Genomic DNA, 20,594 nt, shown 5'->3' on the forward strand with positions numbered 1-20,594 from the left:
AAGTTAATGCACACTCCATTGTTGTCGATGCTCTTCTTTCAGGGATGGGACACAGGTATTTCTTCCTTATATCCTGGCTCGGAAGCCTAGGCTAAAGCGCCGTTACTCGCTCTCTGAAACGAGAAGAAAACATTAAGGTTGACTATCCCACCCCTTTTTTATTTGCAGAACATATATAATCGCAAATCGTATATAGAATTCAAACATTACGATAGTTTGAAAACAATAGTTTTGTTAGGTCAGGTCTTCAACGCCCATAAATATTTAAATATATGCATTCAGCGCATTGATGCATCGATTAATGTAAAATTTAATTCATATAATAATAGTCCTTTCAAATGCTTGAGAAAGCGCTCGGAACAGAAACAGCTTTCATAAATGAAGGAGATTTCGAAAATTAACAAAACATAAGACTATACTAATAATGAATGATCTCACCATATTACAGTCGTCTACCATCATTTGAATCCCCTCCTGGATATTGGCTTCCGCCTGTGTTTTATTGCCAGTGATTGGATGTTTTGCTGGAGGGCACTTTGCACTTCTTTTTGGTGTACACAACAGCCAAATCCTTTCTCCTGTGCGAACTCCAAATCCTTCCGGAAAATGATGTTTCTTAGCAAGGCTAGTCACTTTCTCACACCTTTTCACTAAACAACAGAATTTAAATTTGAATCAATTAAGAAATTCAAAATCGAAATCTGAAAAATTTGACGGGAGCTGTGTAGGAGCCTGATCTTATGCGACTTAACTTATGATAACAAATGTTGATTTGACAGCTGCTACGGATTGATGCGACTTACTTTGTTCGAGTGTACGAGACGAAACAAAATGTATAAAAGAACTCAGAAAAGAAGTGTTTTATGCGAGGAAACTTATCAAACTGACGAGTTTATCCACGGTGTTTTGCGGGTTTGATGTAATTAGTATGAATAAACGAGTTGTAACGTGAACTTTCATGCGATTTCCGGTTGTCTGGGCAACCAGCCGGTGGGCAATTCTTCGTCCTCCCATACCTTCAGAAGTACTCGGTGGATCGACTGGTAAAGCTGCTCGCTTCCGTGCTTGAGAAGCTCGACCGGGATCTCGTCCTTCCCAGCAGCCTTACAGTTCTTCAGCTCGGTGGGTCCACAGCTTGATCGTCATCATGTATGTTCATCCTGTTCCTCGCTACATTTCCATTCTCACCGTTCAACAATTGCTGAAAGTGCTCCTTCCACCTGGCAGCCACCGCCGTTTTATCGGTCAGCAAATTCCCTTCTCGGTCATTGCACATGGCGGGCACTGGTACGGTATTGTGCCGCGCACCATTGACCATTGCATAAAATCTCCGCATATCATTCCGGTTCATGCTTTCTTGTGCGTCAGCTACCACACTTTCTTCGTGCTGCCTTTTCTTTCTGCGGTGGATTCGCTTTTCTTCGGCTCTCGCTGCCCTGTACCGCTCTCTGTTCTGTCGGGTACCAGCCACAAGCATACGACTTCTGGCGACATTCTTCATGTCTGTCACCCTCTGGCACTCTTCATCGAACCAGTCGTTCCGTTCCTGTGGGACCCTATCCACGAAGCTGTGACAACAACGGCGCGGGAAGTGATCGGCACTGGTCAACGACGAAACCAGTGCCGATCACTTCCCGCGCCGTTGTTGTCACAGCTTCGTGGATAGGGTCCCACAGGCTGTCGACGTCTCCAGCAACGTTGACTCTTCCCAACTTCTCGTCTAGTTGCTGACGGTACTGCGCAGCTACCTCATCAGTCGACAAGCGTTGTATATTGAAGCGTAGCGTTCTGAGTGTTGCGGAACTCGTAACGCTGGATAACCGCGCCCGAATTTTAGCTACAACGAGATAATGGTCCGAGTTGATATTAGGGCCTCGGAAGGTCCTGACATCAATGACATCTGAGAAATGTCGCCCATCAACCAGCACGTGGTCTATTTGGGAGCAGGCATCTCCACTCGGGTTTCGCCAGGTGTGTTTGCGGATATTCTTTCGCGCGAAGTATGTACTGCTGATTGCCATCCCTCTAGCAGCAGCGAAGGTTACTAGTCTGAAAGTCCGTCCGGGGACTAACAGTAGGGGGTTAAAGACTTCGGTCTTTTAGCCCTTAGAGTTGCTTTCTTGTTGCCAACCTCAGATCATAAGCAGTATCTGGGAACCAGAGTGCTAAAGGGACGTTCAGTATGCATTTAGAATGCAGTGAAACAAGTGAGTCGAAGGCCAGAACAAGACTGCCCTGGTGGTGGAACCTCTGTCCCTTTTATTTGGAAAATGTCAATTAATTGAACTTAATGGATAGATAAAGACGCCTGGGACGGCGGTGACGATATTTTGGCAATTGCCGCTTTTGTATGTAAACATAAACGGACTCAAACAGTAGAATCAGCAAAACATGCGCACCGTTCGAGTGCCTCGGTACAAGCTGCTAATGCGTGCTTCGCCGTGGTATTCGTTTGTGCCCATGTGGGTCTGTGACTAATTAATGAAGAAGTATGCTTTGCATCAATGCGTGCATAGCACACCTTCCCCCTTTGAGAGAATGATGTAATGGAAAAGAAAATGAAATGGAATCATTCTTGCGGTTGCCTGTCCCAGATGCCTTTGAGATAAAATTTTACAATATTTCGGGTTTTACAATATTTTATAATGCATATAAGCAGCTTAAAAAAATTTTTTTTTTTTGTTCGGTATATTTTTTTTTTTACGTATTTTATTTCATAGCCTTAACTTAAAAGTCTAAAACATCCAAATTTCAAACGCTGCCTGTTGAATGCTCCGGCGCTACATTAACTTAGTCTACATTTATAAGTTAAAAACAAATTTTACATCTTTATTATTCTGTTTTTATGTACAATAATCAACTTTCTCGAATTCAATTCTTGCAACTTACAATTTTGTGCCTGTACATTCTTTACTTTAAATGGTCCAATATAGTGAGGGTCCAACTTTTTCCTATTTTCATTCGTTATGTATACTAAATCTCCTTCGGATAATTTGATCGAGTTTGTATATTTATTTGAACTTTGCAATCTTTTTTGTTTTTCTCTAATTAGGTTTTCTTTTGCTACCAGATGGGATTTTTGGAGTTTATATTTTAACTCATTACAATATTGCTCTAAATTATATACTGGATCAATTTTGGGTTTAAAAATATCTTGTGGTAAGTTAGGTTTTCTCCCGAATACAAGCTCAAAAGGTGTATAATCAGTATCGGTATGTGTGGTGGTGTTATAAACGAATGAATAAAATTTTATCCATTCATCCCAATCATCATGGTGTTCGTTTGAAAAAGATCGTAGATACTCATTGAGACATCTATGATTTCTTTCTAACGCACCTATTGTTTGCGGATGATATGCCGTAGCAAAGTTCTGCTTGAATTTTAGTATTTTTCCAATTTGATTCAGTACTTCGTTCTTATATTCTGTTCCTTGGTCCGATTTGAGTTCAAGAAAGTTTCCATAAATAAGTATGAAATGTTCAACCAAAGCTTTTGCTATGGTCGAAGCTTCTTTATTTGATACAGGTATTATGACAACATATTTTGTTAAATCACACTGTATAGTTATGCAATATCGATTGCTACTGTTGGTTCTTGGTAAAGGTCCTACTGTATCAATTGATATCACATCAAATGGTTTAGCTGGGGTAGTGGTTACTATGTTTGGTTCCTTGGTATGCTTGTACACTTTGTTGATTCTACAATATCTGCAGTTCTCGATGAATCGGTTAACTGTTTTTTTCATACCCTTCCAATCATATTTGTCTCGTAGTTTTTTGTATAATCGGGTTTGCCCAATATGCCCTCCGATAGGTGTTACATGATAATCATGCAGTATTTTCTGAATATCCTCTGAATTTTCAATTTTTCTGCGTGGTTTATGTAATAATATTTCCACGTTCTTTAGCGTTTTTATCGCGATCCTTTTAAACAATTCTACTGGTAGAATTGTGAATATTTCATTTTGTGTCGACATTGCAAGCTTGTTTATTTTCATTTTCTGAAGCATATCATTCAACCTTAGACAAACTGACTCTAGCGTCTGAGTTCCATCGGCTGTGATTGCATATATTTCTTTACTTTCTTTTGGATCCGTTATGATAATTGTGATTTCTTTGAATGAATTTATCGTTGTGCGTATTTTTGGTAACTTGTAGGTTTTTGAAGGTGAATCCGTTTCGTAGATTGACAGTTGCGCACCTGTCAAATCATCTGATTTTGGTTCCTTCGTCTTCGTTCCAGTCATTGATCTAGTGTTTACCTTTAAAATTGACATCTGCTTCAATTCGTCTGACGTGATTGCTATTCTGGAGAGTGCATCAGCTCCAACGTTGTTTCTGCCTTTGATGTATTCAATTTCAAAATTGTAATCTTCTAGATCCAGACGCATTTGTGTAAGCTTTTTTGTAGGTTCTTTCATTCCAAAGAGATAGACGAGCGGTCTGTGATCTGTTTTAATTTTGAATTTTCTGCCGTATACGTAAGCTTTAAAATAGTTAATCGCCCAATGAATGGCAATCATTTCCTGATAAATAGTATGTTTTCTTGACTCAGCGCTGTTGAACGTCTTACTGGCGTAAGCGATTGGTAAGTCATTACCATCGAAGTTTTGAGATAACACTGCACCGCACGCTACATTAGAAGCATCCGTTGTAATGGTAAATTCTTTCGAGAAATCTGGATATCTTAAAATTTGTGGTGATAATAGATGAGCTTTTAATTCTTCAAAGGCTTTTTGACATTTATCAGACCATTCGAACTTAACATTCTTTTTAAGTAGATCGTTTAATGGCTTTGCTATGCCTGCGAATTTTGGTACGAATTTCCTATAGTAATTGCAAAAGGCGACAAATCTGCGAACGTCATCAACATTTGTTGAAACTGGAAATTTTTCCACTGCTATAAACTTTGAATCATCAGGGTAGATACCCTTAGCGGTAATTTTATGACCTAAATATGTAACTTCGGTCTGGAAAAATTTACATTTACTTGGATTTAATTTTAAGTTGTAGTATTTGAGGCGATTAAAAACGTTTGCTAAATTTGAAATGTGATGTTTTACAGAACATCCTATCACAATAATGTCATCAATATAAATAAATGCGTGTTCAGGGGTTAACCCTGCCATGGCTATTGTCATCATACGCTGAAAACTATTTGGGCTGATATTTAGTCCAAATGGCATTCGCGTATACTGATAATGACCTGATTGTGTTGAAAAAGCTGTGTATTTTTTGGACTCTGGTGTAAGAGGAATTTGGTGAAATCCTGACATGAGGTCAAGAGTACTGAAGTATTTTGCTCGACCAAGTTGATCCAGAATTGAATCAATTCTTGGCAAGGGGAATTTATCTGTCAAAATTTTTTTGTTCAGTTGCCGAAAATCGACAACCAATCTCCATTTTTTATTGTCATTATTTGATTTTTTCGGGACTAGTAAAATTGGTGAATTATATGACGAAATAGAAGGTTCAATTATATTTTCTTCAAGCATTTTATCAATTTGTTTTTTAATTTCATCTGTTTGTGAGTGAATTTGCTTGTAATTTGGTATATATACAGGGGCATTATCGGTAAGATGAATGTCTTGACTATAAAAATTATTTGAAGAGAGTTTATCATCCTTTAAACTAAAGATGTCTGCATAGTTCGTGATCAAATTTTTAAAATCTTGTTGTACAAAGCTAGGTATATCCGAAAGATCAATTTCATTAAAAATTTGTTCTTGACGATTGGTGCTTGTAAGTGTATTCTGCATAGTTTTCAGGACATGATAATTGTCAAAAGGCTCTATAATAGGATTAATCTGATCATAGTTTATAAAAGCTGGTTCATTTGTAGTGTTGATAAATTTTGCATATGGTTCGTCCTTGGAAATGATTGTATTACCAACAAAAATTCCAGTTTGGATTTCTTGAGCGTGTACAACGCGTCTGTCATCGCATTCATTATTGCGATTGTTTTGAAGAGGAGAATCGTTCTCTTGTGTCGTAGCATGATAGATCCTACCATGACTTGGGTTATGTCTGTTACTGTTGTATCGTTCCTGATGTTGATCTCGATGGCCATTGCTATAGTTTAAACTATAGTTTCTGCCATTTCCTCGATTGGAATTGTTATTACCTCTGTACCAATTTGAGTTGTTACCACCTCGGGAATTTGAGTTGTATCCTCGAAACCGCGAGGTATTGTCTCTTTGTTCTGAATTCGAGTTGTTATTTCCTCGAAAATTTTGGTTGTAACCTCCAAACCGCGAGGTGTTATCTCTTTGTTCTGAATTTGTTCGATGATTGTTCTGGTAGAAGGATCTATACCGTTGGTCATGATTAAAGGAGTACATTCCTCCTCTTTGTCCGTAATGCAAAACTTTCATTGACGGTGTTTCCTCCTGGTCGTTTTCCGCTGCTCTTCCTATGGCCTCATTTAGTGTACTAAATGTGCCTGCTTTCACAATTAATTGAGTGTTCAAACTTTTCAAGCCGTTGGATAAGGCTTTGATTCCAGCCTTATTTGCCATCTTCGTTGCTGTGTCCAATGGGATATTATCTCCTATGTAGGCTGCCTCAAGTTGGCTAGTGAGTTCCTCTATCTCACTAGTGAACTTATTCAGCGCCCCACTTTGTCGGGTTGCGTTTAGTTTTGCTAGCACTACATCTGATGACATAGACTGTTTGCATTTCCGAGTCAAATTATTGATGATCGCCTCGATATCAACGGGTGAATCTCCAACCGCTGATCTTGCTTTTCCCTCTAATTTTGATAAGATAATCTGTATTGTAACAGGTTCCGTTGCGGCTGTAACAACAGTTTTTAACGCTTTTAACGCCGCGGTTATGTTGTTAAGCTTCTCGCCGTTCCCATCATACTGGGGTATGAGGGACGAGGCAATTTTTATTATTTCCGTGGCATTTGCCATGTTTTCTTGTATATTTAGTACGATTGGTTCGGGTTTTAAGCGTCTTAAAATGATAATGGTAGATACTAATGTTTTAAAAGGAATGGTTCGTTTTGTGTGCGCCAATTTGGTGTTCAAGATTTGTTGGACACACAGAAAAGCCTGTCTTGAAGCCTTTTCAAAATAAGTCAATTTTGATTCTGATAGAGAATCTTCTAAGTTTATTAATCCTGTTTGTACATAATCATATAGTTGGTTGTTTAACCTTTGCTTCTCGAGCAAAGTTTTATGCAGAAATTTTTTATAGATGGATTTTTTTAAGTTTGATTCTAGAATTAATAATTCTTTTAACTTTTCTTCAAGGTCCAAGATGTTCATATTCTGTATTGACTGTAGTTATTGTATTCATTTGTCTATAACACCAAGAATGACATAGTAAGCTTAAAGAATATACAGTTTATAAAAAAAAAGACATTCACATCCGTTAAAAAAAAATCTCTCACCACTTCACCGTAGATTATCTCGATGATTCTGCTGATGTCGTAATCCTTAGGTAGAACTGCTGGATTTTTACTTCGCTGCTGGATTTTCAGAAGATTCGGGCGATTATACGTCCACCCAAATTTTTCTCCACTGCGCTTAAGTGCGTCATTATTCCTCGGTGTGTTGATATAACTAGGCTGCCCGTAACACTAGGTAGCTGTTCACTTGCGTAAAATAGAATTTCGTTAACTCCTACCGGTGTTCGGTCCACGCTGGTGATGTCACACATTGAAGATTGGAAAAGTGCTTGTTTTTTGTTCACGTTTTTTATTCTTTGCTCACGTTGTAAAATGTTTACAAATTGTTTTCCTGCCTTCGTATGAGTTGTTATCTTCACAGGTTTCTTCTCTGCTATGCCTCTCCTGAGGGTTATGATGATAGTTGCTATTTCTGACATATTGTTTTTTTTCTTCACTGTATACCTTCTTATGGCGAGGTAGACGCCTTCTTCACTTTAGCTTTATAATCAGCCGTTGGATGCACTGTTTGTTTTTATTGTTCACTTTTTGGAGACAACACTAAGTAGTTCTTCTGCCTTTTTCGAGGCCTTCCTGTTCATATACCCTTTAATTTCGCGGTATGTCGTCATACAGAGTTGGATTGCTACCACTACTAGTATGATTTGTAATATCACTTTTTGTTCGTTAAATTTTGTAGTGTGTTCGCTTTGCACATTCACTATTTCGATACGGCTATCTCCGTTATGCTCGACATGAGCCTTCGATTCTTCTGACCCCATTTTTAAATATTTTTCACCAAGTTCACATGTGTCAATTTCACTTTATTTTTCAGGTGGTCACTGGGTTATTATTTCAACAGGACTATTCCTGTGAATTCCTGTTTTATAAACAGAAACAACTGATATGCTACCAGTAGTAGGATCACTATGGTCACTGCACACAACCACATTTTCACTTGGTTTCGGTTCAGTTCGGGCTTCTACGTGTTTTCACTTCACCTTAATTCTTCACAAGAAATTCACAAAACTATCCGAACATTGCGTGTTCGAAAGTCCGGTCGCCATCTGAAAGTCCGTCCGGGGACTAACAGTAGGGGGTTAAAGACTTCGGTCTTTTAGCCCTTAGAGTTGCTTTCTTGTTGCCAACCTCAGATCATAAGCAGTATCTGGGAACCAGAGTGCTACAGGGACGTTCAGTATGCATTTAGAATGCAGTGAAACAAGTGAGTCGAAGGCCAGAACAAGACTGCCCTGGTGGTGGAACCTCTGTCCCTTTTATTTGGAAAATGTCAATTAATTCTCGCGGAACATTACTAAAGGACCTATGTACAAATGAGAGATTCTCTCCTCTCTCGTTCTCTTTCGATTATAACAGTGGAATACTAAAAATTTTGGGAAGTTTTTCAGTATAGATCAAAAGTCAATTTTCTTGACTAGCGTTTCATACAAAAAACTCAACAGAAGAGGTTAATGTGACACAGTTATTAATGAAAGAGAAAGTAAACAAAGAGAGCCTCTCAATGTTAGATAGGTCCTTTAGTAATGTTCCGCGAGAATTGAACTTAATGGATAGATAAAGACGCCTGGGACGGCGGTGACGATATTTTGGCAATTGCCGCTTTTGTATGTAAACATAAACGGACTCAAACAGTAGAATCAGCAAAACATGCGCACCGTTCGAGTGCCTCGGTACAAGCTGCTAATGCGTGCTTCGCCGTGGTATTCGTTTGTGCCCATGTGGGTCTGTGACTAATTAATGAAGAAGTATGCTTTGCATCAATGCGTGCATAGCACACTAGCCGCAGGCCATTATCATTGGTAACGGAATGAAGGCTTTCCGTTCCAATGACGGGTTGGAAGAAATCTTCTTTCCCGATCTGCGCATTTGCGTCGCCGATGACTATCTTGACGTCTTGTTTTGGGCACTCTCCGTAGGCCTTATCCAGGCTCTCATAGAACTCATCCTTCATGTCATCGGGCTTATCGTTCGTTGGCGCATATATGCTGATCAGGCTGTAGTTGAAGAACTTGCCCTTCATTCTCAACACACAAATTCGGTCGCTTACCGGTGTCCACCGAATAATTCGCTTCATCTGCTTCCCAATCACTATGAAGCCAACCCCACGTTCTGTTCTGTTGCCACCGCTGTAGTAGATGTGGTACTTGAATGAAGTGTTGGCGATGGGGTCCACCGCTCGGAATTCGCGTTCTCCGGTTCTCGGCCAGCGTATTTCCTGGATAGCTGCCACGTTCACGCCGACATTCCGCAGTTCACGAGCCAGGAGCCCAACACGCGCGGGTTCTTTCAAAGTTCTCACGTTCCAAGATCCAACTTTCCAATCGTTGTCCTTTATTCGTTGCCGCGTCTGTTGCCGTAAAATCAATCCGTTTGCTCTACTTTTGCCTTTCTTGGTTGGTGAAGAGTCTTCGATAGGCCACCTAACCAGGGTTGCGCTACCTACATCGTGCTAGAGGGGCTGCCTCCTCGATGCTGACACGATACAGCATCGTCCGCTTGTTCTTTACATGATGACCACGGTCATAGCCATCACAACCATCCACCTTTATCAGGGCTTTGGACCTGTAGCTCTGGTTCTCAATAGTTTCAAGTTCTTTCGGACATGCTACTATGGTGAGCCGTCATGCGCTAGCGGTGTTGAGAAGTGTGAGAACTATTATTAAAAAAAATCAAAAATATGTAACCAGTGTCAGTGTGATGTCTAGTGTTGATGAGATTTGTCGCGTTCATTTTCGTAAATGTTTTGTAAATAAAAAGAAAACGTTTGTAGATAGGTTTAAGTAAGATGTCCCGAAAGCTCCCACGAACGCAGCCAACACAGCTCCACCCTATATCAGGACGACGATAGTACCGCTAGTTACCACCAGGGCTGCGCTAAACCACACGAATGGGCGGCCATGGGGGTGGCGAAATGGGTGGCCATGATGAGGCGGATCATCGATGACGTAGATGGACATGGGTCAACGGCCAGAGGTTCGGGGTCAACGATCACCAAAACGAAACATCATAAGCCTGGTGATCGTTGAAGACAGCAGAAGTGCTTTCCAAAAAGTTATAAAGTTATAAGAGAAAGTTTGAAGAAGTTTAAGAAACTAGATATTTTGAAGAGGAGAAAGGAAGTGAAGTTGAACTGGACATCCAGGACCTCGCGGTTTTTATTTAAAATCGCCATTGTCGTTTGAGCCGTTCCACCGTAGCCTACCTGCGTTGACCCTAGGTGGCTAATTCAGGAGTGAATCTGTGAAGACCTGTACCCCAGAACGACAACCAAGTGCGCTTGGAAACCCAGGCTTTCCAGTGAATCCACGGATCACTGAAGCCTCGAGTCCGTCACCACACTCGAGGGGCGCACGGGACAGGCAGGAGGTCCACGAGAGGCTGCAGCCGAAGAAGAATAGAGAAGGAAGCATCGTCACCCCTGGCCAGAAGAGAAGGAGACGTCTGAGCGGTCGGTGAAGGAGCAACGGTGAAGGAGGAGTGGAGAAGGTGCTGCAGTGAACGGGGCCCCGAAGAAGTGAAGGAATTGTAAGGTAGGAGTAGGATAAGAAAGTGGGAGGCGTCGTACGGTGTTAAGGACGGACGCAAGTAAAGAGAAGGAAATATTAGGAGAGGGTCAGGAGTAGAACAGGAAGTAGGACGTCAAGGAAGTGGAAATATAAGTGTGCACATAGACCACGAAATAGAGGGAGTTTTACTAGAGCCGATCTGTAAGTGTTTTCTTTCGCGGAGTGTCACGAGCGTAGCGCCGACCCTGAGGCTTGGAGACGGGGGTCTCATCTAGGCTGGGAGTAACACGGCCTGCAAGTTACAAATATGAATGCTCCTGGCGATGATGGAATTTTCTACATCCTTATCAAGAAACTTCCAGAAAGAAGCTTATCATTCTTAGTTGATATATTTAACAAATGTTCCCAATTAGCATATTTTCCTGACAAACGGAAAAATGCTAAGGTTGTTCCAATTTTAAAACCAGACAAAAATCCTGCAGAAGCTTATAGCTATCGTCCAATCAGTTAGCTTTCCTCCATCAGTAAACTTTTTGAAAAGGTTATTTTGAACAGAATGATGGCCCACATCAACGAAAATTCAATTTTTGCCAATGAACAGTTCGGATTCCGCCATGGACATTCGACCACTTATCAACTTTTACGCAGTGTTGACCAGACTCATTTCCCCGAAATTCGAATTGTGAAGCCATGAACTGTTATAACTGTGCGGTGTATTCCTGAGATGAAGGGGGAGGTGGTTGGGCTTGAGTGTTGCACATGGGATCCGACAGTTTCGATCTCGGTGGGCCGCAATTCAAGTTTCGGTGAAATGATTCGCACTCACTCACTCACTCATTTCATTTCACCGAAACTTGAATTGTGGCTCTCTGGGATCAAAATTGATCGATTTTGTGTGCAGTACTCAAGCTTAACCATCTGCTTTTCTATCTTAGGAGGATAGATCATGGTTGTAGTAGTTCGTGGCTTCGTAGTTCGGAAAATGTTATTTTTGGGGAAATGAGTCTGAGCAACACTGCTTTTACGTGTAACAAATTTGATCCGTTCCAACAAATCTGAAGACAATTCTACTGGTCTTGCTCTTCTAGACATAGATAAAGCATTCGACAGTGTTTGGCATGAAGGTTTGATCGTAAAATTAAAAAACTTTAGTTTTTCAACATACATTGTTAGAATAATTCAAAGTTATCTGTCAAATCATACACTTCAGGTTAATTATCAGAACTCCAGATCTGAAAGACTTCCTGTAAGAGCTGGTGTTCCTCAACGTAGCATTTTGGGACCAATATTATATAATATTTTCACATCTGACTTACCTGAGTACCTCAGGGATGTCAAAAATCCTTGTTTGTAGATGACACAGGCCTCTCCTCCAAAGGACGAAACCTGCGTGTATCTGTAGTCGATTGCAAAAAAGTTTGGATATTTTTTCTTCATACTTGCAAAAAGTGGAAGATTTCGTGGTAGTAGTATTCCAAGATGATTTCAAGAACAAATCCCGGAGGAGCTTCAAGAACAAATCCCGGATCTTCTAAAGAAATACCTGGGAACACTTTAAAAAATGGAGCTGCTCAAGAATGTTTCTGAAAAAAATCTGGATAATAAGTTATTATGGAGAATTTCTTTACTAAAATATATTACGGAAGTTACATCATAGGAATTAATTATTGGAAGAATTGCCGTAGGTTACGAATTCTTGAAAAACGTCTTGCAGAAATTAATAGTAAAGTAATGCTACCCGGATATTTTTTTTTTTTTGAAAAATATATCGAGGAATACCTGCAAGAATTTATGTAGAAGCTCGTTGTGTCCATGGATCCTTCAAACGTCCTAAAGAGAACTTTTTCTTGTTTTTCGAGAAGAATTTTTGAACCCACGTCAATAGAAATTACTAGAGTATTCATCGTAGGGGCATGAATGATTTTTTAAGAACTTCGAGTACCTAGGAACTATTGGAGTATTCCTTGAGGAATCGCTAAAGAAATTTTACAGAATGTTGGAGAAACTCTTGCTTGAGCAATCTTCCGAGAATCCCTGATGAACCTTTGAAAAAATTTCTGTAGCCTGCTTCAGATACATATTTGGAAGGATTCTCCAAGAATTTTACACTTTAGTGATTTGGATGACTTCAAGGATCGCTAAACCTTTTGAAAAAAAAATCTTAACAGTCTTTACTGCAAATATCTCAAATGAAATAAAAAAGACAATTCAACATTCTTAAAACAGCGTTATTGTAATTTGTAACACTGATTTCAGGCACTATGACCAACGAAAGGCAATATCCTATGATTTCTCTCGCCTTGATGCATTTTTGGACAAAATACGTGAATTCGGACTGTATCCCGGATTTGAATTCATGGGAGTACCGGCTGGCGTTTACGACAATGAACGGAAACATCGCTTCGCATACTTTTGGTCCGATCTGGCAATGCAAGTTGCGTCTCACTATTTGCGTAAGTGCCTCGGAGCAGTTGTTGTAGTGAGATAGCTGTTAATTAATAAACTTTCGTATAGGTCGATACGGGATACAGTATGTTTCAAACTGGCGATTAGAAACATGGAATGAACCAGATCTCAAAAACTACAATGTTCTGAATTTCACGATTGATGGTAAGCCAGGAATTATAAATCATTCGAACGAGTTTTTTTTTTTAATTTTCTTCTCAAATTTTAGACTATATCACCCATGTTCATTCGATCCGATTCGGCCTTGATGCAGCAGGTCGTCTTCTAAACAACATTCATTTGCCACTACGGGGCCCAGCCGGTTTGTTCAAATCGAAGGACCACCATCCATTTTGCTGGAAGATCATTGAGCTGTGTAATGATTCACCTAAAAAGTGTCCTTTTGAAACTATAACATTCCATCGTAAAGGTAGTGGCTTACGTGCAGATGAAATTCTGCAAGGTGGTTTGGAGCTAATGGAGCACTTCAAGGATAGGTTTCCCAAAATAAGCCAACTTTCGTTTTCAAATGAGTATAAACTAGTGACATTTAATTAGACATCAAATATTGGAACATTCTTTTACAGTGAAGCAGACCCAATTTCCGGGTGGTCAACGCCACGTGAGTTTTATTCTGACCTAAGGTATGGAGCAGTGTTGGCGTCAACAGTGTTGCAGCACTGGTCTGCCTTATTTAACGGACGTTTTACAAATTTGGAGTCGATTTCCCACGATAATGGATTTCTCAGCTATCATCCATATGAGTTTGATCAGAGGACTCTGCTGGCACGTTTTCAAATGAATCTCACTCATCCGCGACATGTTCAGTATGTAGCTAAGCCAGTTTTTTCAACGCTAGGAATTCTTGCCAGCTTAGGATCGATGGCAATCGATATCAACTCTAACAGCGAAAATATCAGTCATGTGGTATCATATCAAGTGAATCCGTTCTACTTATGTACTCTATTAATATCATCGAACGATACATTTGAATCGATGGAAAAGCGACAAAAACTAGCTTTACATTTTACCACGAATAACCAGTTATCAGGCCAAACTATTGGATACGTTGTTGAGGGGCTCCAAGGTGGCCTGAACAGCCCAGTTAATGTCTGGAATTATGATGGAAAACCACCATATCCCACTGCATCGCAATTTGAAGAAATGCGATCCGTCCAATTTCCAAGTATTATCGAAGGTCCCGCCATTCTACCCCCTGCCTGGAAGAAATTCAGCCTGCTGCTGAATCTACGAACACCTTGGATAGCAACCGTTCGAATGTGCAGCCTGCAGTCTTCGAAGCCTACCGAAGTCCTAAACATCAGTGTTAGGAACATCAACGCGAACGAAATTATTATTTTCTGGCACGAAAAGCCAACAGATGTGAGGTAAGAACGAGCGGGCTGAGGGATGACGGTGACGCATTGGACACGTGTAAATTCAACCGAATTCGATTTTCACCGTTTCAGGTGCACCGTCGGGTATGAGGTGTGGTTTAGCAAATCTAATCTATCGATCGAATGGCGACAAATTAATTCCGGGAAACATACGCCGTTTTTGGTCTATCATTATGCACCAGATGGCGAAGCGGTCGGTTTGGCGGGTGAGTTGGAATTGCTCATACACAGTTGATTAATGGGAATTATGTTTTTCAGTCGAATCGATTTAGCACTTATAGGACACGGAATTAAATTGTTGTTTCTTGTTTTATTTTAGCAAAAAAAAAGTGTTGAGGATGTTTGTTTGTGATATGCAAACACGTATTAAATCAATTTCTTGATGTAGTTTATCACTAACGCAGAACTTAACTGCAATAGATTACCGTATGCACGTAATTAATCGCTTATTTCAAAATGTTCAATTTCGCGAAAAATCCGTTATTGGATTTCACCATTTGCGTCGCAAAATGATAGCCAAGACTTGAATGAATAAAATAGTTGTCATTATACGGTCCTTCCTTACTCATTACCTTTAGTCCTGGGCACCCCAGGTCGTGTAACACCTGTGGCACGGTAAATGGCTGGGCATGGCGTACCATTGGTACCTCGCGTACCTACAGGAATAAAATATACTCCTTTGTGTGGTCCTTAGCCTCTTGCCCAGCAACTCCTATCCCTAGCTTCTCGTGGTACCAGCCGGGGTACGAGTAACCTTAGGGAACCTCGGGTAACCACCCCCGGTGGGATCTTTAGTTGTATGGAAGGGGGGGGGGGGGGAGGTGGTGTGTTGTAGTTTGCTTCTGCAAACCTTGAGCGCCTGTACTCCATGTTAGGAGCGGCTCACAACAGCGTCGTTCCCCATGTCAGGGGCAGCTGATCATCGTCCGAGTGCCAGAGAAGGGCTCTAAGCTAAATTGCGCAATGTGGTCCTCCGAGCATTGATCTTTCGGAAATCTAGGGGATTGGTGTCAGGCCCTGCAAGCTAGCCGAAAATATATGGATAAATCCCCTTTTGAAGACTGCTGGAGAACAGTGAAAGCAGCCATCAACAATGCAGCTGAGAGCAATGTCGGGTACGTGGGATGGAGTCGACGGAACGATTGGTTCGACGAGGAATGCAGGCAGGTTCTTGAGGATAAGAATGCGGCGCGTGCGATCATGCTGCAGCAAGGGACCCGACAAAACGTTGAACGTTATAGACGGAAACGGCAACAGCAGACCCGCCTCTTTCGGGAGAAAAAACTCCGCCTGGAGGAGACGGAGTGCGAGGAGATGGAACAGCTGTGCCGGTCTCAAGAAATACGTAAGTTCTATCAGAAGCTCAACGTATCCTGCAACGGCTTCGTGCCGCGAGTCGAGATGTGCAGGGATAATAATGGGAGCATTTTGACGGACGAGCGTGAGATGATCGAAAGGTGGAAGCAGCAGGTGTTCGTCGAAGACACCTGAATGGCGCTGAGAGCACAGGCAATGAAGGACGGGGCAACGGAGGAAATGCTTTCGTCAGTAATGCGGACGATGCAAACCAACCAGCCCCCACTTTGAGGGAGGTTAAGGATGCCTTTCATCAGCTCAAGAACAATAAAGCTGTTGGTAAGGATGGTATCGGATATGTGGAACGGAACTCAAGAAACGATTGGTTAGACGAAGAGTGCCATGAGGTTTTTGATGGAGCAGAATGCAGCGCGGGCTGCAATGCTGCAGCATGGGAGTTCGTGGGAACTTATCAAGCAGGTTTCATCGAAGGCCGCTCGACAAAGGACCAGATCTTTTCCGTGCGGGAAATCTTCCAGAAATGCCGTGAGTACTAGGTCCCTACGCACCATTTGTTCATCGATTTCAAGGCGGCATACGACAGTATTGACCTGTAGAGCTATGAAAGATCATGGACGAGAACAGCTTTCCCGGGAAGCTCACAAGATTGATTAGAGCAATGATGGATGGTGTGCAAAACTGTGTGAAGATCTCGGGCGAACACTCCAGTTCGTTCGAGTCTCGGCGGGGACTACGACAGGGCGAAGGACTTACGTGCCTGTTGTTCAATATTGCGCTTGAAGGTGTCATGCGGAGAGTCGGACTTAACAGTCATGGCACGATTTTCACGAGATCTGGACAATTTGTTTGCTTCGCGGACGACATGGATATTATTGGGAGAAATTTTGAAACGGTGGCAGATTTGTTCTCCCGCCTTAAACGCGAAGCAACAATGGTGAATACGTTGAAAACAAACTACATGCTGGTTGGTGGAACTGAGCGCGACAGGGTCCGCTTTGGAAGCAGTGTCGCGATAGACGAGGATACCTTTGAGGTGGTGGACGAGTTCGTCTACTTCGGATCCTTGTTGACGGCTGACAACAATGTTAGTCGGGAAATACGAAGGCGCATCATCAGCGGAAGTCGTACCTACTATGGGCTCCAGAAGAAACTGCGGTGAAGAAAGATTCACTCCCGCAGCAAATGCACGATGTACAAAACGCTCATAAGACTGGTAATCCTCTACGTGCATGAGACGTGGACTCGAGGAGGACTTGCAAGCTCTTGGGGTTTTCGAACGCCGAGTGCTAAGGACGATCATCGGCGGCGTATGGCGGCGAAGGATGATCCACGAGCTCGCTCAACTCTACGGCGAACCCAGTATCGTGAAGGTAGCTAAAGCTGGCAGGATACGTTGCGCAGGGCATGTTGTAAGAATGCCGGTCAACAGCCCTGTAAAGATGTTGTTCGCTACGAATCCGGTCGGAACAAAAAGGCGTGCGGCGCAGCGAGCTAGGTGGATGGACCAGGAGCACCAGGACTTGGAAAGCGTGGGTCGTAGTCGAGGATGGAGAGAAGCGGCCATGAACCGAGTGAATTGGCGAAATATTGTTGGCGAGGTTTTATCAAGATAATTGATGCAAAACCAAATAAATAATAATAAAGGATGGTATCGGAGCTGAACTTATAAAGATGGGCCCGGAGAGGCTGGCCATTTGTCTGCACCGGCTGATATGCACAATCTAGGAAACAGAACAGCTACCGGAGGAGTGGAAGGAAGGGGTAATATGCCCCATCTACAAAAAAGGCGACAAGTTAGATTTCGAGCGATTCCATGCGGCCTACAAAGTATTATCCCAGATCATCTTCCGTCGTCTGTCACCTTTTGTAAACGAGTTCGTAGGAAGTTATCAAGCCGTTGACGGCCGATTGACAACCGACCAGATCTTTACTGTACGGCAAATCCTCCAAAAATATCGTGAAAACCAGGTCCCAACGCATCACCTCTTCACCGGCATACGATAGTATCGACTTCTTATTCAAAATAAAACTTTCTCTACAGCAGGGCACTAAACCAACAATCGAAAGTTTCAATAATGATAACAGCGCCACTAGAGTTCTACTACTTATATTTCTATTATGCCATGTACCATTTACAAAACTCTCATAAGGCCGGTAGCCCTCTACGGGCATGACACATGGGCGATGCTCGAAGAGGATCTGCAAGCACTTGGAGTCTTTTAACTCCGGGTGCTCAAGACGATCTTTGGCGGTGTGTAGCAATACGGTGTGTGGCGGCGAAGGATGAACCCCGAGCTCGCCCAACTCTACGGCGAACCCAGTATTCCGAAGGTGACCAAAGCTGGAAACATACGATGGGCAGGGCAGGTTAACAATGTTAACTAAATGAATGAAAATGAACCATTCAAATGATAATAGTTTTTTTTATCAAAAGATTCGCTCAAAATGAAATGTATATTTAAAAGAACAGGAAACCACGAAACATACAAATTTGCCTACTATCATCCGCGAAAATCATTGAGGAGACATTTCCATTTTCCATTTCGAATTGAACTAAATGACTATGCTCTGCGGTAGCCATACAGTTTAATTCAAACCGTGTTTCGTATTGATAGACTGATAGACTAGCGCTATGACAAAAAACATCACCTTCTCCTATTTGATGTTATTGGCATATTTTCCCAAAAGCTCACACAACTTTTCAATTGAAAAGACGCGCTACGCGTTGCTACTCTGCATGAATAATATTTCGGTCATTTATCAATGGGGTCGTGCGTTCCGAAATGCAATCTTCTCGGGAAGAATCCTTCAAGAGAAATCGCTTCGAGAACGCTATTTTCAGGGAACACGCCAATACCAACGCTCATTTTTTGTTCCCGAGAGCTTACAATATTCAACAACTGTGACGACGACAACGTAATCCCGAAAGCATTTTCAACTGCCGCGGCACACTATGGGCGATCAGGTGGCAAAAAATCGAAGAAAATTAACTGCCCTGATAGGACTATCTTGTTTATCATTATCATAGTAAATACTTCTGTTGAGATAGGTATTCCGGGAACATCAGAGTAAGATCGTTGTTAGTTTTGTTGCTCCGAGCTGTGTTTATAATGGTGGTTTTAGATCTAAACTTAAGTTTACGAACAACTTAGCTACAAACATTTGCTCTTTTTTTATTGAAACATTATTAAAAAAATCTGTTTTAACAGTTTAAAATTTCAATATAAATTCTAATATGTGTAGTAATTTTCGTAATGTTCACCATTAGTAAAAAACTAATTATTTCACTATAGGTATTTTTCAAAAGTGTATCTCGAAATTTGATTTTTAAATTCGTATCACGAACCTCATTACCATAAGACGGCAAACATATTTTTGTCCACCAGATTATATAGAAACCGTGCATAGTGGTGCCATCAGCCCAACCCTCGATCCCATTCATATAAAATATAAAGCACTGAATCCCGGAATCTGTGTTCTCGTTGCAGGTCTGTACCGGGTGCGTTCCGTTGATTTGTTCGGCCGCGTTGGCGCTTTTTCCAAAGCTCATTATCATGACGGCTGATTTTTTAATCAATTCGAACTTTTAATTATCCCCATGTTTGGTGGTTTCAAATGAAGTCCGGGTAAGTATACATGTAGGTATAGTTGTGCACAGCACGCACCGAATGCTAATTAAATTAGGTTTAACTCCTGTGCTTTTGCGAATGCCAGCCAAAGACCGCGACAAGAGCAGATTGCGTGGAAAGAGATGGGGTTGGCTATAGTGCGGTATTGATAGGTAGCCATAGGACTTTTTTTTGCGTGGATTATTTTTGCTGGCTCAAACTGAGCAGGTCATATTAACAGATTTTGTGGTCAACGACTGTATAGAGACAATACAAAATTATATCCCAGCGTGTAGTAGCAGTGCAACCTAGGTGATTTATATTGGATTATTCCCGCTGTTTAATTTAATATCTTTATTATGTGAATGACTTTGTTTTGTAATAATTTACAATAGTTGTACCCCTAGGTGGGAAATTATTTGTAATTACAGTAATATCAAGTTAAATTTTGAATATTAATAAACGAAGAGTATTAAAGTTTTTGTTTTTCAATAAATTGAAGATATTACTTTATGTTGTAATAGGAAGTACACCCTTCAACAGAAAAGAAAGCGCCTCGATCTCGATGCGTGAGAAATTTCTTTCCAGAAATGTTCAAGAAAAGCACTTGTCTTCGATTGCACTACGTAGTTGAAAAGAAAAGTCATTTCAAATAGAGCTCGCTGTAGAAAATTCCTTGGCCATTTCTTGAAAAGAAATTTTTACTTTTCTTGAGCGAAACAGCATACTTAGCTGAACTACTACAATAGACCCAATTGGCAAAAAATGTTACTTGTTTTAATTAATTGTGATTCGTGGTTTACGGCTAACCAGCCGAGTGGAAGTTTGACAACTACCGAAAAACTAAACATTACATATACAGTACTGGACAGAATAAAGTACGTATTGGCCGTTTTTTCATACAA

General features: G+C 41.3%; 1 protein-coding gene across 3 annotated transcripts in view; it reads left to right on the forward strand.

The window, feature by feature from the left end:
- LOC5564727 (alpha-L-iduronidase) overlaps nucleotides 1-20,166 on the forward strand; it is a 28,756-nt gene extending 8,590 nt beyond the window's left edge. The window contains exons 2-8 of one of the 3 annotated variants that reach the window (XR_002501716.1): nucleotides 13,179-13,375; nucleotides 13,437-13,532; nucleotides 13,597-13,900; nucleotides 13,955-14,755; nucleotides 14,837-14,970; nucleotides 19,570-19,719; nucleotides 19,796-20,166. Coding sequence is in view for 1 of the 3 variants with exons in the window: in XM_001649019.2 (XP_001649069.2) it covers nucleotides 13,179-13,375; nucleotides 13,437-13,532; nucleotides 13,597-13,900; nucleotides 13,955-14,755; nucleotides 14,837-14,970; nucleotides 19,570-19,646 (1,609 nt within the window). In the remaining 2 variants the exon portion in view is untranslated. Of the gene's footprint in view, nucleotides 1-13,178; nucleotides 13,376-13,436; nucleotides 13,533-13,596; nucleotides 13,901-13,954; nucleotides 14,756-14,836; nucleotides 14,971-19,569 lie in introns of all 3 variants that reach the window. The other 2 variants (XR_002501715.1, XM_001649019.2) reach the window with 2 other exon arrangements.
- Nucleotides 20,167-20,594: the final 428 nt, after the last annotated feature.

This window comes from Aedes aegypti, chromosome 3 (genome assembly GCF_002204515.2).
Source record: "Aedes aegypti strain LVP_AGWG chromosome 3, AaegL5.0 Primary Assembly, whole genome shotgun sequence".
Lineage (NCBI taxonomy): Eukaryota > Metazoa > Arthropoda > Insecta > Diptera > Culicidae > Aedes > Aedes aegypti.